This window comes from Poromitra crassiceps (genome assembly GCF_964638095.1).
Source record: "Poromitra crassiceps genome assembly, chromosome: 9".
Lineage (NCBI taxonomy): Eukaryota > Metazoa > Chordata > Actinopteri > Beryciformes > Melamphaidae > Poromitra > Poromitra crassiceps.
This window is the reverse complement of record NC_139630.1, coordinates 7,986,309-8,007,490: the sequence shown is the minus strand read 5'-3', so window position 1 is coordinate 8,007,490 and position 21,182 is coordinate 7,986,309. Positions and strand designations below refer to the sequence as shown.

The window sequence follows — 21,182 nt, the reverse complement described above, 5'->3', positions numbered from 1 at the left end:
CTAATTTAATAATATGGCATCAGTCGACCCAGTAGCTTAGATACAAAATCTAATAGCTGGTGAATAAACTTAGTCCTGAACTGCTGAGCGGGCAATCACAAGCCAGCAGTATCAGTATAAACTTAGACTTGACCTAATTTAGTTTTGTTTGTTGTAGGTCATGATTAACGGTCCGCATCAACAGGGCTGAATCATTGACAGTGGTGTTAGGTGGTACTTAGACCTGAATTAGCAGTATAGTATTAGTCATCCTAAAAAATAAAAAAATAAAATCCTAATAAATTTTGTTGTAGGTCATGATTTACGGTCCGCATCAACAGGGCTGAATCATTGACAGTGGTGTTAGGTGGTACTTAGACCTGAATTAGCAGTATAGTATTAGTCATCCTAAAAAATAAAATAAAAAATCCTAATAAATTTTGTTGTAGGTCATGATTTACGGTCCGCATCAACAGGGCTGAATCATTGACAGTGGTGTTAGGTGGTACTTAGACCTGAATTAGCAGTATAGTATTAGTCATCCTAAAAAAAAAAAAAAAAAAAATCCTAATAAATTTTGTTTTGACCTAATTTTATTGTTGTCTATAGAGTTAGTTCCACCTCTGCGCAGATTCCCCCGCTCTCTTCTCTCTCTCCCCCTCAGGTGTCCTTCATTGGCCTGACGTACACCCCCGCCGCTGCAGCCCTAGGTCCGGCCGTCATCGCCCTAGCCACCTGTCGTCACTCTAGGCCATCTACCCGCTACTCCTTCTACTGTCTGACACCCCGGGCTCTTCACCACCACCGACCCCTATCCTCATCATCCTGGTCACCTGCCTGCCTAAGGGAAGGGGGGGACCCCCCCCCCCCGGCCTCATCACCTTAGCTAGTATTCTCTAAACCTACGAACACTTAAAGACTACATTTTCTATTTCCTTTGGACTCTACTTTTGACATTTTCAACTCCCTTCCCTGATTTTAGGATAATTTAAAAACTACATTTTTATATCCCTCTGTTGGACTCTTTTTTACATTTTCAATTTTCTGTTCTATTGTAAATTTTATTTCCATAATAAACCATTTGCAGAGTTTCACTGCCGGAAAACTCTGTTCATGGTTTAGCCCGGCATCTCTCGGCCTGTCTCGGAGGGGAGTCCCCGGATGGGGGTCCGCCGCTGGGTCCACTGCCTGGGTGGGCCCACGTGGCCTGCGTGGCCTGCTCTCTCAGTTCCCAGTCACTAGCTGGGGGCGGGTCTGGGAGCGGGTCGCGTGGGGGGTGGGCTTACCCAGGCGACCATTGCTGGGCCCCTGTAGCACAACGACCTCACAAGGTTCCTCCTCAGCCAAGCCAAGTCACTGGGGCAATCCATTTGGTGGAAAGGTTTTCTTGCGTTCACTGGGGGTGTGGGGACGCCGCTGTGTCCCGGCCCGGCCTTCTCTCCCACGCCTTATGTGGGCGGGGGGCCGGGGCGGGGGGCATCGGTGCTCTTCATCACTGGTCGAGGGCTGCCGGTTGGTTTAGAACAGTTTAGGTAGGCGATAGATTAGCTACAGCCTAAGGCTGACCTGTTATAGTGTTCAGGCAAAGATCAGACTAGAGCAGAGTAGGATAGGCCAGATTAGGCTGTAGACTAGCTAGATACTATGTCCCAGCTAGCTCTGGTTAATGCTTAGAGTAGTCAGTTGTCTGATCTTCCCCCCCCCTCTCTTTCTCTTTCCCCCGCTCCTTTCCCTTCTTCCCCCTCCTGTTCCCCACTCTCCCACATTTCCCACTCCCCCCCCGCCCCCTCTCTTTCCATGCTCTTCCCTCCCCCGCCGCCCCTTCCCACGTTCCCCCTGCTCTCCCTCCCCTGCACCCTCCCACCTCTCCTTCTCTGTTCTCTCCTCCTCCCTGTCCTCTCCCCTCTCTCACATTCCCCCTGCACTCCTTCCCCTACACCCCCCCACCTCTCCTTCTCTGCTCTCTCCTCCTCTCTGTCCTTTCGGGGGGGGGGGGGGGGGGGGCGGAGAGGTCTGTTCCCTCCCCCGCCTCCTCCTCCCGCGTTCCCCCTGCACCCTCCCACCTCTCCTTCTCTGTTCTCTCCTCCTCTCCCCCTGCACTCCTTCCCCTGCACCCTCCCACCTCTCCTTCTCTGTTCTCTCCTCCTCTCTGTCCTCTCTGGGGGGGGGGGGATGTGGGACGCTCCCCCTGCTTCTCTACCCTGGCTCTCCCTCCCCTGCATCCCCATCTCTCCTTCTCTCCTCCTCCACATTCCTATCTTCTCCCCACCTCCCCCCTCTCCTCCGTCTATATTGCTCATTCTCTCCCCACCTCCTCCCTCCCCCTGCTCTCTTCTCCCCCACACGTCCCCTCCCTTCCCCTCTCCTGCTCTCTCCTCTTGCTCCTTCCCCACCTCCTATACCCTCCCCACCCCATCACTCTCTCACATTCCCCCTGCTATTCTCCCTTCTTCTGCGCTCTCCTCTGCTCTCCCCTCATTCCTATATTTTATATATTATCAATTGTTCAAATGTTATCTTTATTTTGTATATTCATGTTACTGTTGTGTCAGCTAGAATTAGCTAGACATACTTTCTGTGAAGCCCTCTGAGACATGCTTGTGAATTAGGGCTATATAAATAAACTTGACTTGACTTGACTTGAGTAGTGCGTATGGAAAGACTCAGGTCTCTGAGGACTAACTCAATCAGCAAGTTCTCGACTACCTGGGACCCATTTCTGGACTACCTGGGGGAGGTCACAAATGAGTAACTTGCATATCCTCTCATGGACTCCCGGTGCGAAATTGTAGGTATAGTATCTCTTGTAAACAGATTTTTAGTACATTTTTGTAGGCTTGTAGCACCATGTTGTAATGTTTGTTTGTTTGTTTGTTTGTTTGCTTTTTGTCTTTTTTCTTTTTTTCCCCTTGCTTTTCCTTCTTTCTGTTTGAGCTTGTTTGTTTACTTGTCTTATCTTGTTTTTCGTTTGTTTTTAATAATTTAAAATCAAACTTGTACAATTGACTGGACGTGGGACTAAGTTCACGTGGTGGGAGAAAACGGTTTCTTTTCAGATTAAGCACTCATACTGTCAATGTCGCCGTTACATTATATTCGTACATGCAGTTTATTTGAAGACTATTTGTTATGGGCTCTGTCCCGTCTGTTTGCTGTTGTTGTTCTGTTTTGTTTTTTGCTTGGGTGTGTACACCCAATTGTTAATGGCACTGAACTGATATCTGAAACGAAGCAATAAAAAAACTAGGGCTGTCAGCGTTAACGCGTTAATCGTGATGCGATTAAGGGCCGACCATAACGCGTTTTTTTTTATCGCGTTAATCGCATGCCGCTATTTTGTCCCTTCGTCGCACCCGTACTTGTAGTCAAGCCGTTCGGTTTCCTGTCTCCTGCTTGTGCAGGCATGGAAGAGAACGACAGCAATACGCTTCTAAATGGCTCGTTTTACTTAAAAAAGCTCCCCAAATGGCACAGTGGACAAGTCGAGAGCCGTAGCACCTTGTGTAAAACGGAATTAAAATATCACCGAAGTACATCGAGTTTGAGGCGAGCGATCACCTAAAAGTAGCTAGCGGCCAGCTAGCAGCCAGCTATCTAGCGCGAGACTCATCACTCATTCTTCCTTCAGAGTCTTGGATGCGCGGGTCCTCTACCCACTGGGAGGTCGGCTCTAATGGCTTCACGCGATATACACGTTTCCAATACACAGTTTCCAATACCGAGCCATTATTCACATGGAAGTGCCAAAGTTTTTAGCTCAGACACGGCCTTCTTCGGCTGTGTCATTTTGGGTTTCGACTGCTCCACAGCGCCGCCGCCGGAAGTATCGGTTCTAGATATATTTTGTAGACATTGTTACCTCCTGTCTACATTCCACTTCTATTGAATTGAAAATAAATCTAAAATTCAAGATCACAAAGTACATTAATTTGATTCCCAATCACGACACACTGGTAAGCATGATTAATATTGAATTAAAAATGCTTTGAAATGCAAAATAATGGCATTTTAAACACGCAATACAAAGATGCGATGAATCGCGATTAGATTAATCGCGATTAATGAAATTAATCGTTTGACAGCCCTAAAAAAAACTATATACCTAAGGTTAGGATTTGGGTTAGGTTTATGTGAACTAGTGAACAATGATGGACTCCAGGGAAGTAAAGAAAAAGAAAGGTTGGTGACGTGGCTTGTAGGCCATTATGAATAAACCGGTTTTGAGTCGGTTTTTTGGACTTAGATAATATTTGTTCTGGGGGAGGTGCAGCAACTGATAACATAATTATGTCTCAAAATGTAATAAATGTCTGTAAAACCAGTTAAACATTAACAAAAACTGTTAATGTCATGTTGTTACTTTTCTCCTGATAATGCATGAATACATTACCTGTCGATTATTGTATTATTATCTAACAGATGTTTTTTTTTACTCCTTCGGTGGGACATTTTGACAACATTATTTACATAATTCACCAGTTATCACATTATCTCGTGTCCATTCAAATCAACACGTCAGATAGATTTGTTTTTGCCTTCCTTATCTAAGGAGCCTAGTCATGATGATTTGATTTGTATCAGAGATCACACCTGAGTAATCCAATCTCCTTTCCCAGAATGTTCCTCATATTTTAACAAAAGTGAAAAAAGGAGCTTACTGGTTACTTTTTTACGAGAAATTTAATCCAGAAGTGTTGGTACACAGGTAACCATCAGGTTTACATACAATGTACAACTTCAATCAAAATAAGAGACACGGGCAGGAAAACGCAACGCGTTTCAACCTCACTGGGTCTTCATCAGGCTATGGCAGCTGGGCGTTGGCTGCCGCTCCTATAAATAAAGGGGCATACGTGGCAAACAGGTAAGGTGACGTGGCATACGGAAGGTAAGTCTGACGCAGCAGTGACGCAAAAATGTAGAAAACACAAGAATAGACTACCAGGTCATAGAAATATAAGGGAGGGGGGGGGGGGGGGGGACCAAGGCAAGGGGAATGTATATTTTAACTCCTTACCTAAAAATGCACCATTATCCTGCTGCAGTCCTAACTTTGATTCCCACCAGTCCAGTGTTTGGACCCACCTGAATGATTGAATGTTGCATGATTATCATTATCTTAAAGCCACTTTGATCTAAAGTCTTTTGCTTTAACGTTGGAACTGTTTCTCAGACAAATATAAATAGTGAAATCAGTGAAATTAATACTATGTTGGCCAATGAATTTCTTTCCAAAGCCAAAGGCAAAGGGCAACTTTAAATAATCTAATAATAATAATAGTAATGGAAAAGTTTCACTCACATAATAATAATAATAATCTTCAAAAAGTAATTTTTTTTGGTGACGGCGTAATTCCATTTGTGTTATTTCATAGTTTTCACATCTTTACTGTTATTCTAAAAATGAGGAGGAAAATGGTAAAAATAAAGAAAAATAAAAAGTGTTGTGTCCAAACTTTTGACAGGTCGTGTTCTCTACTCATTTATATTTTGTGTGTGTGTGAATATTTTTGAAGTCTCTAGTGTGCCCCGAAAAACTTGGTCTATATTTGACTTAAATTGGTCCAAAAATGACCCAAGCTTTTTACAGGAAGCCTGGAGGACGAGGCGTCCCTGGAGGAGCGTTTGAGGGAAGCAGAGTGACTCATGGCTTTCTGCTCGGCACTGTCACACCTTCAAACTCCTTCTGCCTCCATCCATCAGTCAGTCTTCTGAAAGCTCTCTCTCACTGCTGCTGGAACTGGTTCTATAGTTACAGTAAGACCTGCGAGCAGGGCCGATTCTAGGGGGGGGCAGGGGTGGGCTATGCCCACCCAAAAATTAATCTTGCCCACCCAAAAAATAAAAATAAAAAAAATAATTGGTATCTCCCTTTTTGAATTCCAGCGCGACCCGAAGGTTGGAGACCACTGGGTTAGTTAGTTTAGGGCACCTAACAGTAGTTATAGCTTTAATTTGATTTGAGAAATAAGATCATCCAATGCAAAGAATATTATGGAGTTGATTATTTTAAACTATGGATGAAGGATTGTTATTTATTTGTTAGGGTAACAAAGTCAATCTGCTTTCAAAGTTTTAATTTCAGTTTGAGTTTGAATAAGACTAAAAGTATTGTAAATATAGGTTTGAAGGCTAAATGGCAAATCGTTTTTAGCTATGGTTAAGTCTCACTGCACTAGTCTTTAACACTTTGAGTGCCACGGCCCTTGGGCAAAAGGTTGCTTGCTGTGCCACATAGGCCGCAATGCATTTTAAAACAGTCATATAATTTCTTTAATAATTACTATGTAAACACTGAACACGCACAAATAACGATGAGACTCTCTTCTATCACCTGCAAAAAAAAGTTTATTGATCCCATTTTCCGTTCTTTAGTTATGAGCCGGAGAAGATAGCTTGATTGAACGAAAAACAGACCTTTTTTTCTACGAGCTGAGATAATGAGCCTTTTGTGAAATTAAACATTTCAAGCACATCACTGACTCTGAAGCTAATTTTCTGATGTAGTCACACCTCAAAAATAATTTCCTTCAATAAAACAGTGAAGGCAAGGGAATTTTGTTTGGAAGAATAATATTTTTAGCTGAAACCAGCAGCGCTGGCCCCTGCGTGCGCTGCTGGTTGCAGCTTCTTGCTGATCTTTTGCTGCTGGTGGGCATCGGATATTCTGGCTTGCGTTTGCCAACCCTGTCCTGCTGTCTGGGTCTGTGTTGTGTGCTGCTCTGCGTCTGCTCAGCACTGAAAGTCCGCTAGATCCAGCTTTTTTACAGCCGCGTGTACCAGCTTCCAGTTGAGAATAATAACAAATCCACGGCTGATCATGCGAATGGGTGTTGCAGCGGACACGGAGGCTGTTGCAGCGGACACCGAGGTGCTCAATTGTGATAGCAGATTGGCTGCTGCAGGGGCACAGCTAAACGTTATGCTTCAATGAAGCAGCTGCATACGGACGGATGCGATGCGATTTCCTTTTCCCCAACGACTTCTTCTGTGTGTTTTACTCCACGTTCTCTCATCTGGAGAGCGCTGTCGCCACCTAAGGGTTCTGTAAAATAGGTTAGACACATTCAATACCTCTGATATTGTAAGAGGCGATGTAAGAAGCTGAGATGGACACCCCCCCGTCAAAAAAACAATTTCGAGTTATTGACGCCATTTGGCGTCGCTGGCACTCTACGGTAAATTTCTAATGACGCCATATGGCGTCGCTGGCACTCAATGTGTTAATTTGATTTGAGAAATAAGATCATCCAATGAAAAGAAATGTTATGGAGTTGATTATTTTAAACTGGATGAAGTATTTTCATTTATTTTTAGGGTAAGTCAATCTGCTTTCAAAGTAGTTTTCTTTGTCACTTTTCAGTTTGAATTTGAATAAGACTAAACGTCTTGGAAATATAGCAATAGTTTTGTAAATAGTTAGTTTGTACATAGTTTGCTAATAGTTTTGACAATAATAATGTAAACACTGGCCTGTCACCTGAGTGAAAGTTCCTACTTACAGTTTAGTGACCCAAAACAGAATGGTGACTCCTACTGGAACAATTTGGTTCAGTGTTTATGCCTGTGTTGCTGTCTGTTGTAGTGTAAAACGACTAAAGGGAGAGCAGGTGGTTACATGAAAGTGAGTGAGAAAAGGAGAAGATACTGAATAATGACATCACAACAGTATAATCCTAATGTTAATTTAAAATTAAATATTCTTGGATGAAAGTCCAAAAAACGTCAAATTTTCTTCGGCGCTGCCCTTACAGGTAGCACAGAGAGTCCATTCCTACCTAAAAGTACTTCCAGCGCCACTGAATATAATGCAATTTAATCCCCATCCCAGAACCCACAACCTCTGGCAACCTACCGCCAAAGTTGCCCCCTACCAGCCCACCCTAGAGTGGCAGGCTAGATACGGGCCTGCCTGCGAGTTTCCTATCAGTCCACTTCTCTCCTTCATGATGAGATTATCTCAGCGCAGCGGTCGTAGATTACTCTTTAAAACACTAACTAGCACCACCTGGGTGCAATTGCGCCTGCACGCTGATTGGCCGGACTCGGCTATATAATCTACTCTCAGGTGCAGCGCCCTTGCTCTTCTGATTTCCAGCGAGCAGACGTATGTTGTCGTGTGAGACTGAAGTAAACGTGTATAGGACAGAGAAGGAAAAAGCATAGCCATCGTGAGAGGCCCCTCTCCGGGCGCATGCTTTTTAGTGTTGTCCACACACTTACTTGACTGTTGTGTTGTTTAGGCATTTTAAGCAATTTAAATAGTCGAGTACTCTCCTTCTATTATGAACGAGTGCTCGAGTACTCGCTGGGGGCGCGGGCTGTGTGATTACTATGGTAATGTCTGAGCAGGGGTAATCTGCTGTGTATCGGGCTGTTCACACATAACGTTTGCATTTTTGCATGGAAAAAGCGCTACCTGGAGCATTTTTGTCAGGAGAGGGACTGACTGTGATATTAGGTGACGCTAAGCTAACATCTAAAGCCTACCTTTAGACAGTATTTCCGATGGTTGGATTAGCGCTTTGGAGCAGACAAGTTGTGAAACAAGCGAAGGTATTTGATTTCCAATACATGTCCATTGTTGCTGAATAGTGATCACCATGATGCGATTGTCTCCCAAAAAGTGATTCTTTCTCCACATTTCTTGTGACTAACGTTATGGGAAACGACAGTGTAGTCAGTAAACTAGTGCAACGTTTTGAATGAGTTTTATCGGGCGTGCGCTATGAAGAAGCGTGCTTCTCATTCGGGAGAATATCTCCAGCCACCATTTTCGGGAAGAGCTGGAAAACTTCCGGTTAAAACTTTCAAAATAATGTTACTTAAACAAAAGTAAATAGCTTATTGATGCACGTTGGAGGAGAAAAGGTATTTCAATGAATGAAGCAGCATTCTTGCATCAAAATACTCGTTGTGATGTTACATGGCGTGAAACCGTGGCTGTAACGCATTACTCAAAATAAATAAGGTTACAATAAGCATTTTATTTTGAAAGCAACAAAGCGGATGACGTACTTGGTACATTCTGGCTGACTTGACGCCTGATAGAGTTTAGTCACAAGAAACCCAGGCGTGTTCGTTGAATGGGAGGGAAACACAGCGAGACCGGCCGTGCAGTTGCTGCTGGTTGCTGCTGGTTGCTGCCAGATCCACATGACGATGCGTGCGTAGATCTTCTACCATTTTTAAAGGGGTGGGGAGTGGAGCGAGTACCGAACAGCAGAAACGTTACTCGAATACTGACGTTATGAACGAGTGCTCGAGTACCCGAGTACTCGCGCTCATCCCTAGTGTTGTTGTGACTGGAATTCGCCCACGGCGGAGGAACGTTGCAGCAGCAAAAGCAGGCTGGCGCAGGCGGCAGCGGTAGCAGCGAGTCTGTGGTCCGTGTGCTGTCCTGTAGTCCATAGATGAACTCGCCCAAGTCGGCGGAGTATATGGACGTACAGTATGTGCGTATACAGACACATGCAAAGCAAACTCGCCTACTAGCTTCCTCAAGGGGAAGTAAACAGCGACACAATTAGTCAAGCTAGAGTGCGTTAGTTGTGACACTTCCTGGGGGAAGTTTCATAATAAAAGAAGGGAAATGTTAGGGTTGTGCTACAACCCAGGTTGTATGAGTGAGAACGAGAGCTCTGAACTTGGTTCGAAACGAAGTAAAACCTCCCTTTTTCCTCAGATTCTCCTGTAAACAGTGTTGACATGATAAAAGGGGGAAGCAGTGTTCTCCTTGGGAATGGGAAGTGGATGAATCAGCAAACATTCACATAATGGTGCTACTAAGCAGTGATCCCTCCTTTTCAGATAAACTCTGGTAAAAGAGGGGAAACGAGACAAACTTTCCCTGAACAGGGTGCATACGAATTAAATACAAAAACTACTGTGGCACCTAGAGACCACAGCCACAGGTTCCAACGCCGTTAAGGCACACACACCAAGAAGCAGCTTAATATTAAAATAGGAATCTTTATTATCTGGGGTTCCCGAGGCTGTGGAAAGGCATCCTATATGGAGGATAGATATTAGCCACCGATTAATGCATACATTTATTATTCTAAGGCGTATTTACTGATTTGACCAAAGCATTTGGTATAATTTTGCTATAATTGCTTTTCCATCTGTGACTGATGGCTTGTTGGGTGTGTGTGTGTGTGTGTGTGTGTGTGTGTGTGTGTGTGTGTGTGTGTGAGAGAGAGAGAGAGAGAGAAGTTGGATTTCTGCCATTATCCTAGAGAACCAATATACCCGCAACGCCTATGGAGCATCTGCGCTACACTTGACCATGAAGACATTTGAACACAAAACAGGCGTATCTAAAAGTTACACGGTCAATACACATATATTTTCACAATGCCCCTTCGGGAAAGCCCTTTGAGCCTGTTTCTGCATATCATCTTCCTTTCTTCTTCCACAAGCACACAAGACCAGGCAAGGGCTGACAACGCCAGTGCCATTTGCAACTGTTTTTGTCAGATACATTCTTGATTAGCATGATGAGCTATATTTGAAAACTGTTCAAGTGGTGAGTGAGAGTGGTGTGAAAATGGTAGGCAAACGCTGCGTTGTTGCATGTATCTGGTTTGTATATCCACAGTCACTAGTTGCACTAGTTGACCGCCGGCTGTAGTCTTTGCAGAGTGTGGGCCCGACACGGGCTACGTGAGGTGATGCAACATTCAGCCTTTGTTGCTGATAGTTCTTGGCCGGCTTAACCAGTGATGTATTAACAAATGGGCCTACCAGGCCCAGGCCCACGGGCCCAAGAACTCAGGGGGCTCATAACCCAGAGCCTCTGGGGCGGGACTGGGGCCTGTGATGAAATGATCCCTTATGGTCCCCAGCCCTTAATTTTGACTAAATGTTCAATATGTCTGTCGTCAATTAGAGGGTTTGGCTTTAATTGAGTGTACCTGCGCTGTAAATCCTGTGTTATCCTGTGTTCCACAGGGTCCAAAATGACCACCAGCCAAATATTTTTGCAAATCGCACGCACGCACGCACGCACACACACACAACCACAACAATAACCGGTTGGATGCAAATAGTTTAATTCAGCTTGAATGGAAATGCATTACATGCAAATGCATATTGTTAGACAAGTTTAGCCAAAACAGACAGAAAAAACAGGAAAAAACTCTATATTGCTCTATATTAAAAAGAACCCCCCCAGTAATCTCTCTAAAAAAAAGACACTTAACTCATTGAGTGCCAGCCACTTTTGGAGAACGGACGCTCCCAGTGCCAGAGTTTCAGAGCTTTTTTCAGTGATTTCTCGAGGCCCACAGAATATTGTGTGATATTACTATGTAAACAATGAACACGCAAAAAGAACGATTAGACTCTTTTCTATCATCAGCAAAAACAGGTTTATTGATATCATTTTCCGTTCTTTAGTTATCAGCCGGAGAAGATAGCTTGATTTAACAAAAAAGAGCAGTTTTTTTCTAGAAGCTGAGATAATGGCCCTTTTGTGAAATTAAACATTTCAAACACATCACTGACTCTGAAGCTAATTTTCTGATGTAGTCACACCTCAAAAATAATTTCCTTCAATAAAACAGTGAGGCCAGGGAATTTTGTTTGGCAGAATAATATTTTTAGCTGCAACCATATATATATGGTTATTTTAGCTGGCCCCTGCGTGCGCTGCTGGTTGCAGCTTCTTGCTGCTGGTGGGCATCGGATATTCTGGCTTGCGTTTGCCAACCCTGTCCTGCTGCCTGGGTCTGTCTGGGTGTTGTGTGTGTGCTGCTCTGCGTGCCCCCCCCCCCCCCGCCCCGCCCCGCCCCGCCTCGCCTCGCCTCAACTGCACACTCCTCCCTGTATGGGAGGTGGCTCTCTGCTGAGTTTGCTCTGACTGCACTGTGAAGGGTGGGCGACATCCAGCTTTTTCCGCGTGTGTTTGTCACCGGCTACTACTGTATGCTTCCAGTTGAGAATAATAACGATGATCATGCGAATGGGCTGTCGCAGCAGTGGAGGAGCTCAATTGTGGGAGCAGATTGGCTGCTGCCTGTTGCAGGCACATCTAACGTTAAAACGCTTCATGCATATCGATGCATACGGATGCGATGCGATTTCCGTTTCCCCAACGACTTATTCTCTGTTTTTCTCTGCCTTTCTGTTAACCTGGAGAGCACTGTCGCCACCTAAGGGTTCTGTAAAATAGGTTATAGACCTCCAATAGCTACAATAGTTGTACAGGAGCTGCGGAAGGCTTTGATCGACGTCCCACCGTCAAAAAACGCATTGGACGTCGAAAGACGTCCGTGGCACTCTACGTCACTATTTAATTGGACGTCGAAAGACGTCCATGGCACTCAATGAGTTAAAGACCCCTAAAGTCAAAAATGTGTTTTTCTTCTTGTTCCTTCAGGTGTTTGAGCTTCAGAATGATGTCTGTGAGTTAGTTTGACACTAGAAGGCTGTTTTCACATTTATCTGCTGAAAGTGGAACGTTTCTCTGTATTCATTGAACATCCAATTTTAGGGGTGGGACATGATTTGAGATGTCACAAATAGTTGAAGCTAATCCCTGTCCAATATTTAACTAATTGTGATGTGGAAACTTGAAGCCTCCGGTGCACATACACTGAGAATGGACTTTACAGTGAAGCAGGAGACATCTTGTGTCCAGCAGGAAAACTTTTGAGATGAAATATATTTGCAGACTCTATAATACACTATCATTTTTTAATGATGGAGAAGGAGTAGATTTTAAGAATTGTAACAAGATAATTCAACCTTTTTTTTTGGGGGGGGGGGGCATATGAGACACAAATTATTATATTTTACATACATCTTAGAACATGACTTTATGGGGTCTTTAAACAGTTTACTCTGTCCTAAGAAAATCACACTTCTTCAATAACTAAAAGAGAAAGATATTGTATAGAGCAGATAAGGACTGGATTGTCGTTACACAGAACTGTACGTCTGTACGTCCCTTGTGGACGACTGCTGGAGATGCCGGTTCTGTTGAGAGAGGAGATGAATGTACAAGTCTGTCAATTGATCATCGGTGGTCGATGAGTTGAGTTCCCTCACCCCTTCCCCTCCCCCTCCCCCGAAGCGCTTTGAGTATTGAGGAAGGTGCTACTGTATATAAATCCGATCAATTATTATTATTGTTATTATTATTATAGTATATATATATATATATATATATATATATATATATATATATATATATATATATGCTCAAGTTGGCCGGGAGGTTATGTTTTCACCCCTGCTTGTTTGTCAGGATATGTCATGAACAAACTTGCACGAAACTTTGTAGAAAAGTAGGACACGGTCCAACTTACAGTAGACCTGATTAATGTCCGCCCACTGGTCAAAAGGGGGCATGACAATGGGTGATGGCAATCACAAAAAGACACCTAACTTTAACGGATTTATGCTACACCACACAACTTTGTAGAGAGGTTGAAAGCGCCGGTGGTGGCATGATGCACTCTGCCGAGTGCCCTCTAGGTAGCATGCACTCTGCCCAGTGCCCTCTAGTTTATTATTGGGATCATTATTATATTGACACAATATTATGGGTATTTGGTGCACAATCACAGTAAAGACTGCCCTCTTGGGTGTCGTTACCTGATCGTGTGGAGTAATGGCTTACCTCTCGTAGACCGTGCCGGACCTGGTCACTCCGAAGACACTGCCGTCACTGGCCACCTCAACCATTTTCAATTGCACTCCTCTGACATATCTCCAGCCACCCATTTTGCAGGTAGACGGATTCATCTGTAAAGAGGTGTCAACATCAGAATGACTGCCATCAGTTGCACACAAAAAATATATATATCAGTAACTACCGAATCATGGCAGTCATGATCTATGAGTGTTCGATTAATGTGCTAAATAATAATAATATAAACATAGCATAAGAGTTAAGGGGCCCTATCTTCGCAAAAGCGGTAATTTAGTGTTTGCGCTCGTTTAACGCCGCAATGTAAATTGGTGGTCGGCATTGCGAGTGGTCGGCATAGCGGGTGGACCCCACGCTAAATACCCCGTTGCGCTTGAGCGCACCATGATCTCCGTGCGCAGTGCAGAGTAAAATTCCTTTTGGATATGTCATTACGCACAGCCTTGCTATGCCAGGACATCAAATTCTGCTGCTAAAATTGAGTATTAGCAGATAATTCAGTGAGGCAATCAACTATAACTCACTGAGAAACTTTTATCACATCGCAAAGAGGGAAATGAATTGAGAAAACTTGTTGGACAAAGGACATAGGCTATTCACCTCCATAACCCGGAAGGTCGTTGGCACCACAGACTATCTGTCAATAAGCTCTCTCCATCTCTCTCTGTCCTCGGCACGAGTGAGTCCACTCTATACGCATGGAGAGAATTTCAGCATATTGCATGCCTCGCGCAAACAGCGATTGCGAGACGGGAATCCAATTGTTTTTTATTGATGTAATGCCCAGGCATTGCCTGGCCACACCTGTGAATAATTCTGCTACTTGAGACCGCCCAAATCCCGTTTGCGCTGGCATTTTGGGGGCGCAGATGATTTGGCACGCCTCTAATTTGCGGCACATGCCGTGAACGTTTCCGCCTCCCCGCCGAGAATTGCATCCCCAACATATTTCTGGGCTGTTTTAACTTAGAAATCAGGGAGGTCACGTCTACCCAGACAATTATATCACTTTTAAACAGTTACATTTCTCTATAAATCATTACAATATGCTCCCGTGAGGTGGGGATGCATTTAGCTACTGCCGGGCGGGGGTGCAAAACTCGGCATAACACCTGGACAAATGCACAAGGCGGACCACTATCTTCCCTGCCCTTAACACTTTGGGTGCCACGGCCCTTGGGCAAAAGGTTGCTGTACTGTGCCACATAGGCCGCAATGCATTTTAATATAGCCATATCATTTTTTGTGTTCCTCTTATATGGACAACCAATAGCCTCAATGAAACTTTGAACCCTTCTGTTTCATTTAAAAAAAAAATTTGTTTATAAACCGTTCCATTTTGGAAATACACCCCTCTGAAAAAGAGTGTTTTCGACCGAAAAGAGCATGCTGAAATTAGTTTCTGAGATAATCACATCTTTATGTTAGAAAGGCGACAGAATGAATTCTGCTTTGAGTTGAACAAAATGCTATAGCTGAAATGAAAGGGTAGAATGTCGTGAGTGCGTCTCTCTCGAAGTGGGCTCTTTTCAGCAAATATAATAATAATAATATAATATGTAATCAGCTATTTTGAAGAACTGTATATTTTCATATACCATGAGATATGCATGTTCTAATTGGAAATACAATGCATCCTGAAAACAAAGCAGCTTTGCCTGGTGTTTCACATTCGGCACTTATCTAGTCTCTTTTTGTTGTGAAAATGCTTTATACAACAATCACTGTGAGTGATACTCAAAAAAGCAGGGGTAGAGGCAGAGAGGTACATGGTCACATTGCGGGCAGACAAATTTGGTCTCTCTTCGGTGTCCCTTGGCTGCGCAGTGTGCACATTTCCGATATGCCTTGCTCTTGGTGGGCGGGACTTTCACCGGCTGTGGCACATGTCCCGCAAAGTCCACATTCTGCCTCACTGAAGCTGACCGTTTGCGTGTGTGTCTTGGCGTCTTTCCTGGAGGAAGAGGAGGTGGCTCGTCTGCCGGAGGAGGAGGGGGGGGGGGCAAGCAGATGTCGCCTCCGTCCACGATTTCACCACAGACAGGGTGAAGTCTTTGAGCGCTTTGCAGCTGGACGTAGGATTGCATTTCCTGTATACAGTAAACGCGTTGCTCATTGCAATCTGCATGAGGTAGACCACAAACTTAGAGCTCCATTTGGAAGTCTTCCTCACAAATGGATAGTAGGAGATCTTCTGGTCAAGTCGATCTACACCACTCATGTATTGGTTGTACTCTACAACACATGCTGGCTTGCTCTGCAGGACCCGTTCACTTTGCCCTTTCTCTTTGACCGCCACAGTCTTCATCACATCCTGGTGGAAGGTGGAGATCATCCTGACGATCCGCTTGTCCCGCCATGCCAGGAACATCACCCCATCATCATGACGAGCGAGTCGTTCACCTACTCGCAGATCCGACATGGTCACCTGCCGGATGGACGCAGGTTCGCCCCTCTTCACGCGGAGTGTCCCAGCTGAGTGCATCTGGAGGCTGAGGAGACGTCGGCTCACGGTCCCGCTGTTGTAAAAATTATCCATCCACAGACGGTAGCCATAACCCTCAAGGCCGGCAATGAGGAACTGCACGGTGTCCAGTAGTGTGCTGTGAATTCCACAGTATGGTTTCATTGCATATCAATAACCGTTTTCTGAATCACACAGAATGTAGCTCTTTATGCCGTACTTTATCGGTTTTGCTGGATTGTAAACCCTAAAACGTAGCCTCCCCCTCCACAAGAGCATCCCTTCATCCACACTAATGTTTTGTGAGGGCTGGTACATTTCCTTGAATTTGGAGAGGAGCAAATCAATCAGCTGGAACCTGTTGCGGGGCATTGTCTTCCTGAAGTATGGGGTCTCCATCGCCACATCAAGAGACCAGTAGTCAGCAATCTTGGGCTTCTTGATAAGGCCAGTCAGGAAGAGTAACCCCAGGAAACGCTTCAGCTCTCCCACAGACAGCAGTTGCCAGGCGTTTACCCGGGTGTAGGGCATGTGCAGCTCATCCAGCACGGCGATACACTGTTGAGCATAGATGTTGGTCTGCTCAACCATGATCTGCAGCAGCTCATCACAGATGAACAGCTCCAGAAAATCTGCCGGCTTGTCCGACTGGAGTGATGCAGCCGCATTCCTGGGACCTGGCACTGCTGTGAAGGGGAAGACTGTGGGGCTCCAGTCTGGCATCGTACGCCAGCGTGGAGAGTCCTCCTGACGAGACTTGCCCGCTGAAACAATGAAATAAAAGGTTTTTCTTCAGACAATTGTGATATGTAAAAAAGCTGTCTTTTTTCCAATAATTAGAAGCCTTGTGTTGACAAAAATAATAATAATAATAATAATAATAATAATAATTGATATTATTGTTATTATTATAGATGAGCTGGCTGCATACGTGACATGAATTTCCTGTAAAGTATCTATAGATTCTCACCTCTTGAAGACCCTCTCTTCCCAACTGCAGATGCCCGCACGCGCTCAGTCACCACCTCCTCCTCCACCTCCTCCTCCTCCTCCTCCTCCTCCCCTGTAGTCAAAGTGAGTTTATAAAATATGATACATTCTTGAGGGAAAAAAGTTTATGTTTTCAATATCAGATGAATAATTGTAATTCTAAAATGGCTTATATCTCACCTTCGTCACTGGACTGCAACCGGGCACGACGAAAGCTGGCGGGAGCACCTGCCTCTTCATCGTCAGTCCCCTCCTCAGAGCTGTGCCTATATAGATACTGTACTGTAAGTCACATGTTTAGATTGTTCTCATGGTTCCGTTTGTCCTGACAAATACATGGTGGATGAGTTGAGTTCCCTCCCCCTCCCTCCCCTGATATGTGAAGCGCTCCGCTATATAAATCCAATCAATTATTATTATTATTATTATAGATGTAGCTGGCTGTATACGTGACATGAATTTCCTGCAAAGTATAGGTTCTCACCTCTTGAAGAAGACGCCATCGCCACATCCCCCTCCTCTGAGCCTCTCTGAGGCGCCAGATCAGTCTCCTCCTCCTCATCAAACTCGTCAGAGTCTGTAGTCAAAGTGAGAGTTTATAAAAATATGATACATGATATGTGTTTTCAATATCAGATGATTTTTTGAAAATCGATTCATCTCACCTTCGCTGGAATCCAGGTGGGCATGACGAGGTGGTGGATGCCAGTCATCGTCCCTCGTGTCGGATTCGGCATTCCTACAGAGTCCTTTCTGATTGGTCGGCTTGGGGAGAAGATTGGTGATTGGGAACTGCTGTGATGGGGCTGTTGCAGATTGGCAGCTGATTGACACAGACCCTTCATATGCTCCAGTCTGAAGATGGCAGATCAGAGGCAGGCAGTAACTGATCTGTGCAGTGCTGCTCCTCTCATCCTCTCACTCCTCCAGAACCTCTGTTTTGTGAACTGTTTAGTATTGGTTTAGTTTTGTTACCTCTGGTGTTGTGTGTATTTTAGTGCTGGACTCAGCCATTTGTATTAGCTGCTGCTTTCTTCCAGCTTTGGCTGCCAACTCTCACCAGGCTTCGGCCTAGGCTTTAGCTTAGCATGACTACTGGAAGATCTCTCTTCCTGACGGCACGGCAGAGTGCCTGCTCTAGCGTGAGCTGGCCAGCTCCGGGCCTAGGCCGTCTGCGCCTTGGCATGCTGCTAATCTATAGCTACACCTGGCTATAAACTAACTAACACAGACACACAGACACACACACACACACACACACAGAGACAACTACACACACACACACACACACACACACACAGAGACACACAGACACTTATTTTTTTGTTTTTTGTTTTTTTTCCCACAATCACACTACTACCTAATAACTCAAGCTAATCTACTGCTAACGCTAACTAACACACGCAATCTCCCACACACACACACACACACACACACACACACAAACCACTCACCAATACGCCAAACACTCAAATCTACTCACCACACAATCTCACAAACTGATCTAAATCTAATCTATCGCTAATGACTATGCTAAATACTCGCTATGCTAATGTAGGCTATCGATATGCTCAAGAGGAAATGGATCGGACAAGAGGAATGGAAGGCAATGGAGGAATGGCTATTGTCGCGCTCTCAAGAAGAAAGGCGGCGCCCTGAAGCAGAAAGGGAGGGGGCAGCACTCCATCGCGTCAAGATTGCGCTGATTTACGCATCCGATTCTTGTAGAGATTCATGTTGAATACTTGCCCAAGGTCCTAAACTATCTAAAAATTGAATAAAATCAATTTCGAAAAAAAGACGCCAAATGGCGTCTACGGCACCCAAGCGAGATTAAGAAAAAGACGCCAAATGGCGTCCATGGCACCCAATGTGTTAAGGCACGCTAAAACAGGTGCGCATGTGCAAATAGGGGATATTGCCTGTACCAAGATAGGGCCCAAGGTTTCATGGGCTCTGCAAACAGTTTCCCACCTTTGTGAAGTGGACATTGTAGGTGTGTTGTATTCCCCAGCATGCGTGGAGGCTGCAGCTCCAGTAGATAAATCCACCGTGCAGATTTTTCCAGGAGATAGAGCCCTTGCTGAAGCTCAAAGTGTAGCTACTCCGTAGACAGGAGATTACGTTGCTGCTAGTGACTCCCACAGTGTAAGGATTACCAGCGTCAACCTGCTTCATTGAACCTGCAAACAAGGAAAAACACAGAGGCATTGTATTTAGTCAGCATGTTGTCCTGACTTCATAAATATGTTTTGTAAATCTGTTTGTCTGGATTCTTTCTAGCTCACAGGAGCAATGTATTAGCACGGTTACATATCGCCATTCCGACGTGCTGCCACTCCGACGTTCCACCACTCAGAAATATTGCCACTCAGAAATCCCGCCACTCCGATTTTCATAAGGTCCGCCACTCCGAACTTGATTTGACTTCCAGTTCACGTTCAGGCAGCTGAACCTCGTTCAGACAGGCATCTCTCTCAGATGCTGCTAAATTGGTTGCCTCGAATCCTCGAAATTATTGTGGAGCCCAACAAAATTAAAATAAAGGCGTGTTGTTCAAAGATGTTGTTGGTGCTTTCTCTAACTCCACAATGTGCAAGATAGTAATAGGCTATGTGTCTCTATAGGCGGGTGCACAACGCACACACCCTGCTTAGAGAGCAGCGCACACACATGCTGACACGCCTGCGGGAACATAGCCTAATTCTGTTGTCCCTCCATGCGCCCTGCAGCTGTGTAAAATGTCATACGAAATAATTATAAATTCCAATAGGATAAGCTTGCCTGATTAACTGAAAACAATTAAACAATAACACAAAAAAAATATCCTAACGAAAATAGAAGTCTAATCAAGTAAATAGCCTTCAGAAAGCATCAGTAAAAGCCCAGTTCTAATAGGCTACTGCTGCGCTGCTGAGACGCACAGTGTGCGACTGAAATGTCTGCATTTTTGTGCCATATTCCACAATATCCAAACTTCGGAAAGGCGGATCCTTTAGAAAAAAGAGGAAGGGCCGACATTTCGAATAATGAAGGCAGGAATTTTCGTAATGGTGGGACCTATGAAAAAAAGGTGAAGGACCGCCAGTCCGAATAATGGAAGTTAACGTTCGGAGTGGCAGGGTTTCGGAAAGGCAGACAGTTACCCTATTAGCACAATAAAGACACTAGCCCTGTTCGAAACCGGTCCCTACTATGACAGAAATAGTGAACTATATAGTGTGTTGGCCATTTTGTACTCGTGTCCGAATTCTCATCTGTTAATTTGATTCACTATATAGTCCACTATAAAATACCCACATGCATTGCAATTCCTAGTGAACAGAATGTACCCTACATGTTCTCCTATCTACCACAATGCAATGCTGCCGTGTTTACCAAAGGAGAAGAAGAGTGGGTTAGTGTCCGAAACTTGTTTGATCATTCCCCATATTATTATTAGTATATGATAAACACCACCTGGAGAATAGTGAGTGAGTGAGTGAGTGAGTGAGTGAGTGAATGAACCATTCCAAACACGGCTAGTCGGCTACTGTATCTGAAGTTTTTAATATGTTCTGTTTTTTGTGTGTGTATCTTTTCAGTAAGGTAATCTACTACACTTTACTGCAGCAATGACCCATCTTCCAGGGTGAAAGAAGGCATGCAAATGACAACAAATTCTCCCCTTCTTACATCCAGATGCATGTTTCCAGCTGCCACCCACAAATTTGTAGACGTAGTTACTGGTGCTGACGCCCCACATCCCTGCTTGTCCCACTGTGACGTGCTTGAGGCTGCCTGGCAGTTTGAACCAGGTGGATCCACTCAGGAAATAGTTGCAATTGTTTTTGTCTGTGGCGACCACTTGTCCCTGTCCAGCATCAATCTGTTTTGCATAGGACAGGCTTGGGTCCTCGTTACAGTTCCAGGCTGTGGAGAGGAAATCATCATCAGTGAGTGGATTATTCTGTTATGTTGCAGGAAAATATACAGTATCAGATGATGACTTACCATGACTGATGTGCAGGTGACACAGCACCACCAAGAAAGCTGCAATAGTTTTCATGATGTCTGTGGTGTCTCTGCCTCTGTTGTGCACCTCTGGATGTT

General features: G+C 44.6%; 1 protein-coding gene across 1 annotated transcript in view; it reads right to left on the bottom strand.

Moving 5' to 3' along the window:
• Positions 1-21,182, bottom strand: part of LOC310782152 (uncharacterized protein) — a gene marked incomplete at its 3' end in the record, with an annotated part of 54,463 nt that extends 33,281 nt beyond the window's left edge. The window contains exons 1-5 of the mRNA XM_083642843.1: positions 21,084-21,182; positions 20,766-21,002; positions 19,065-19,273; positions 13,607-13,731; positions 12,894-12,960 (exon numbers count right to left, since the gene is read on the bottom strand). Coding sequence (XP_083498969.1) covers positions 12,894-12,960; positions 13,607-13,731; positions 19,065-19,273; positions 20,766-21,002; positions 21,084-21,138 — 693 coding nt within the window. The 5' untranslated portion in view covers positions 21,139-21,182. The remainder of the gene's footprint in view (positions 1-12,893; positions 12,961-13,606; positions 13,732-19,064; positions 19,274-20,765; positions 21,003-21,083) is intronic.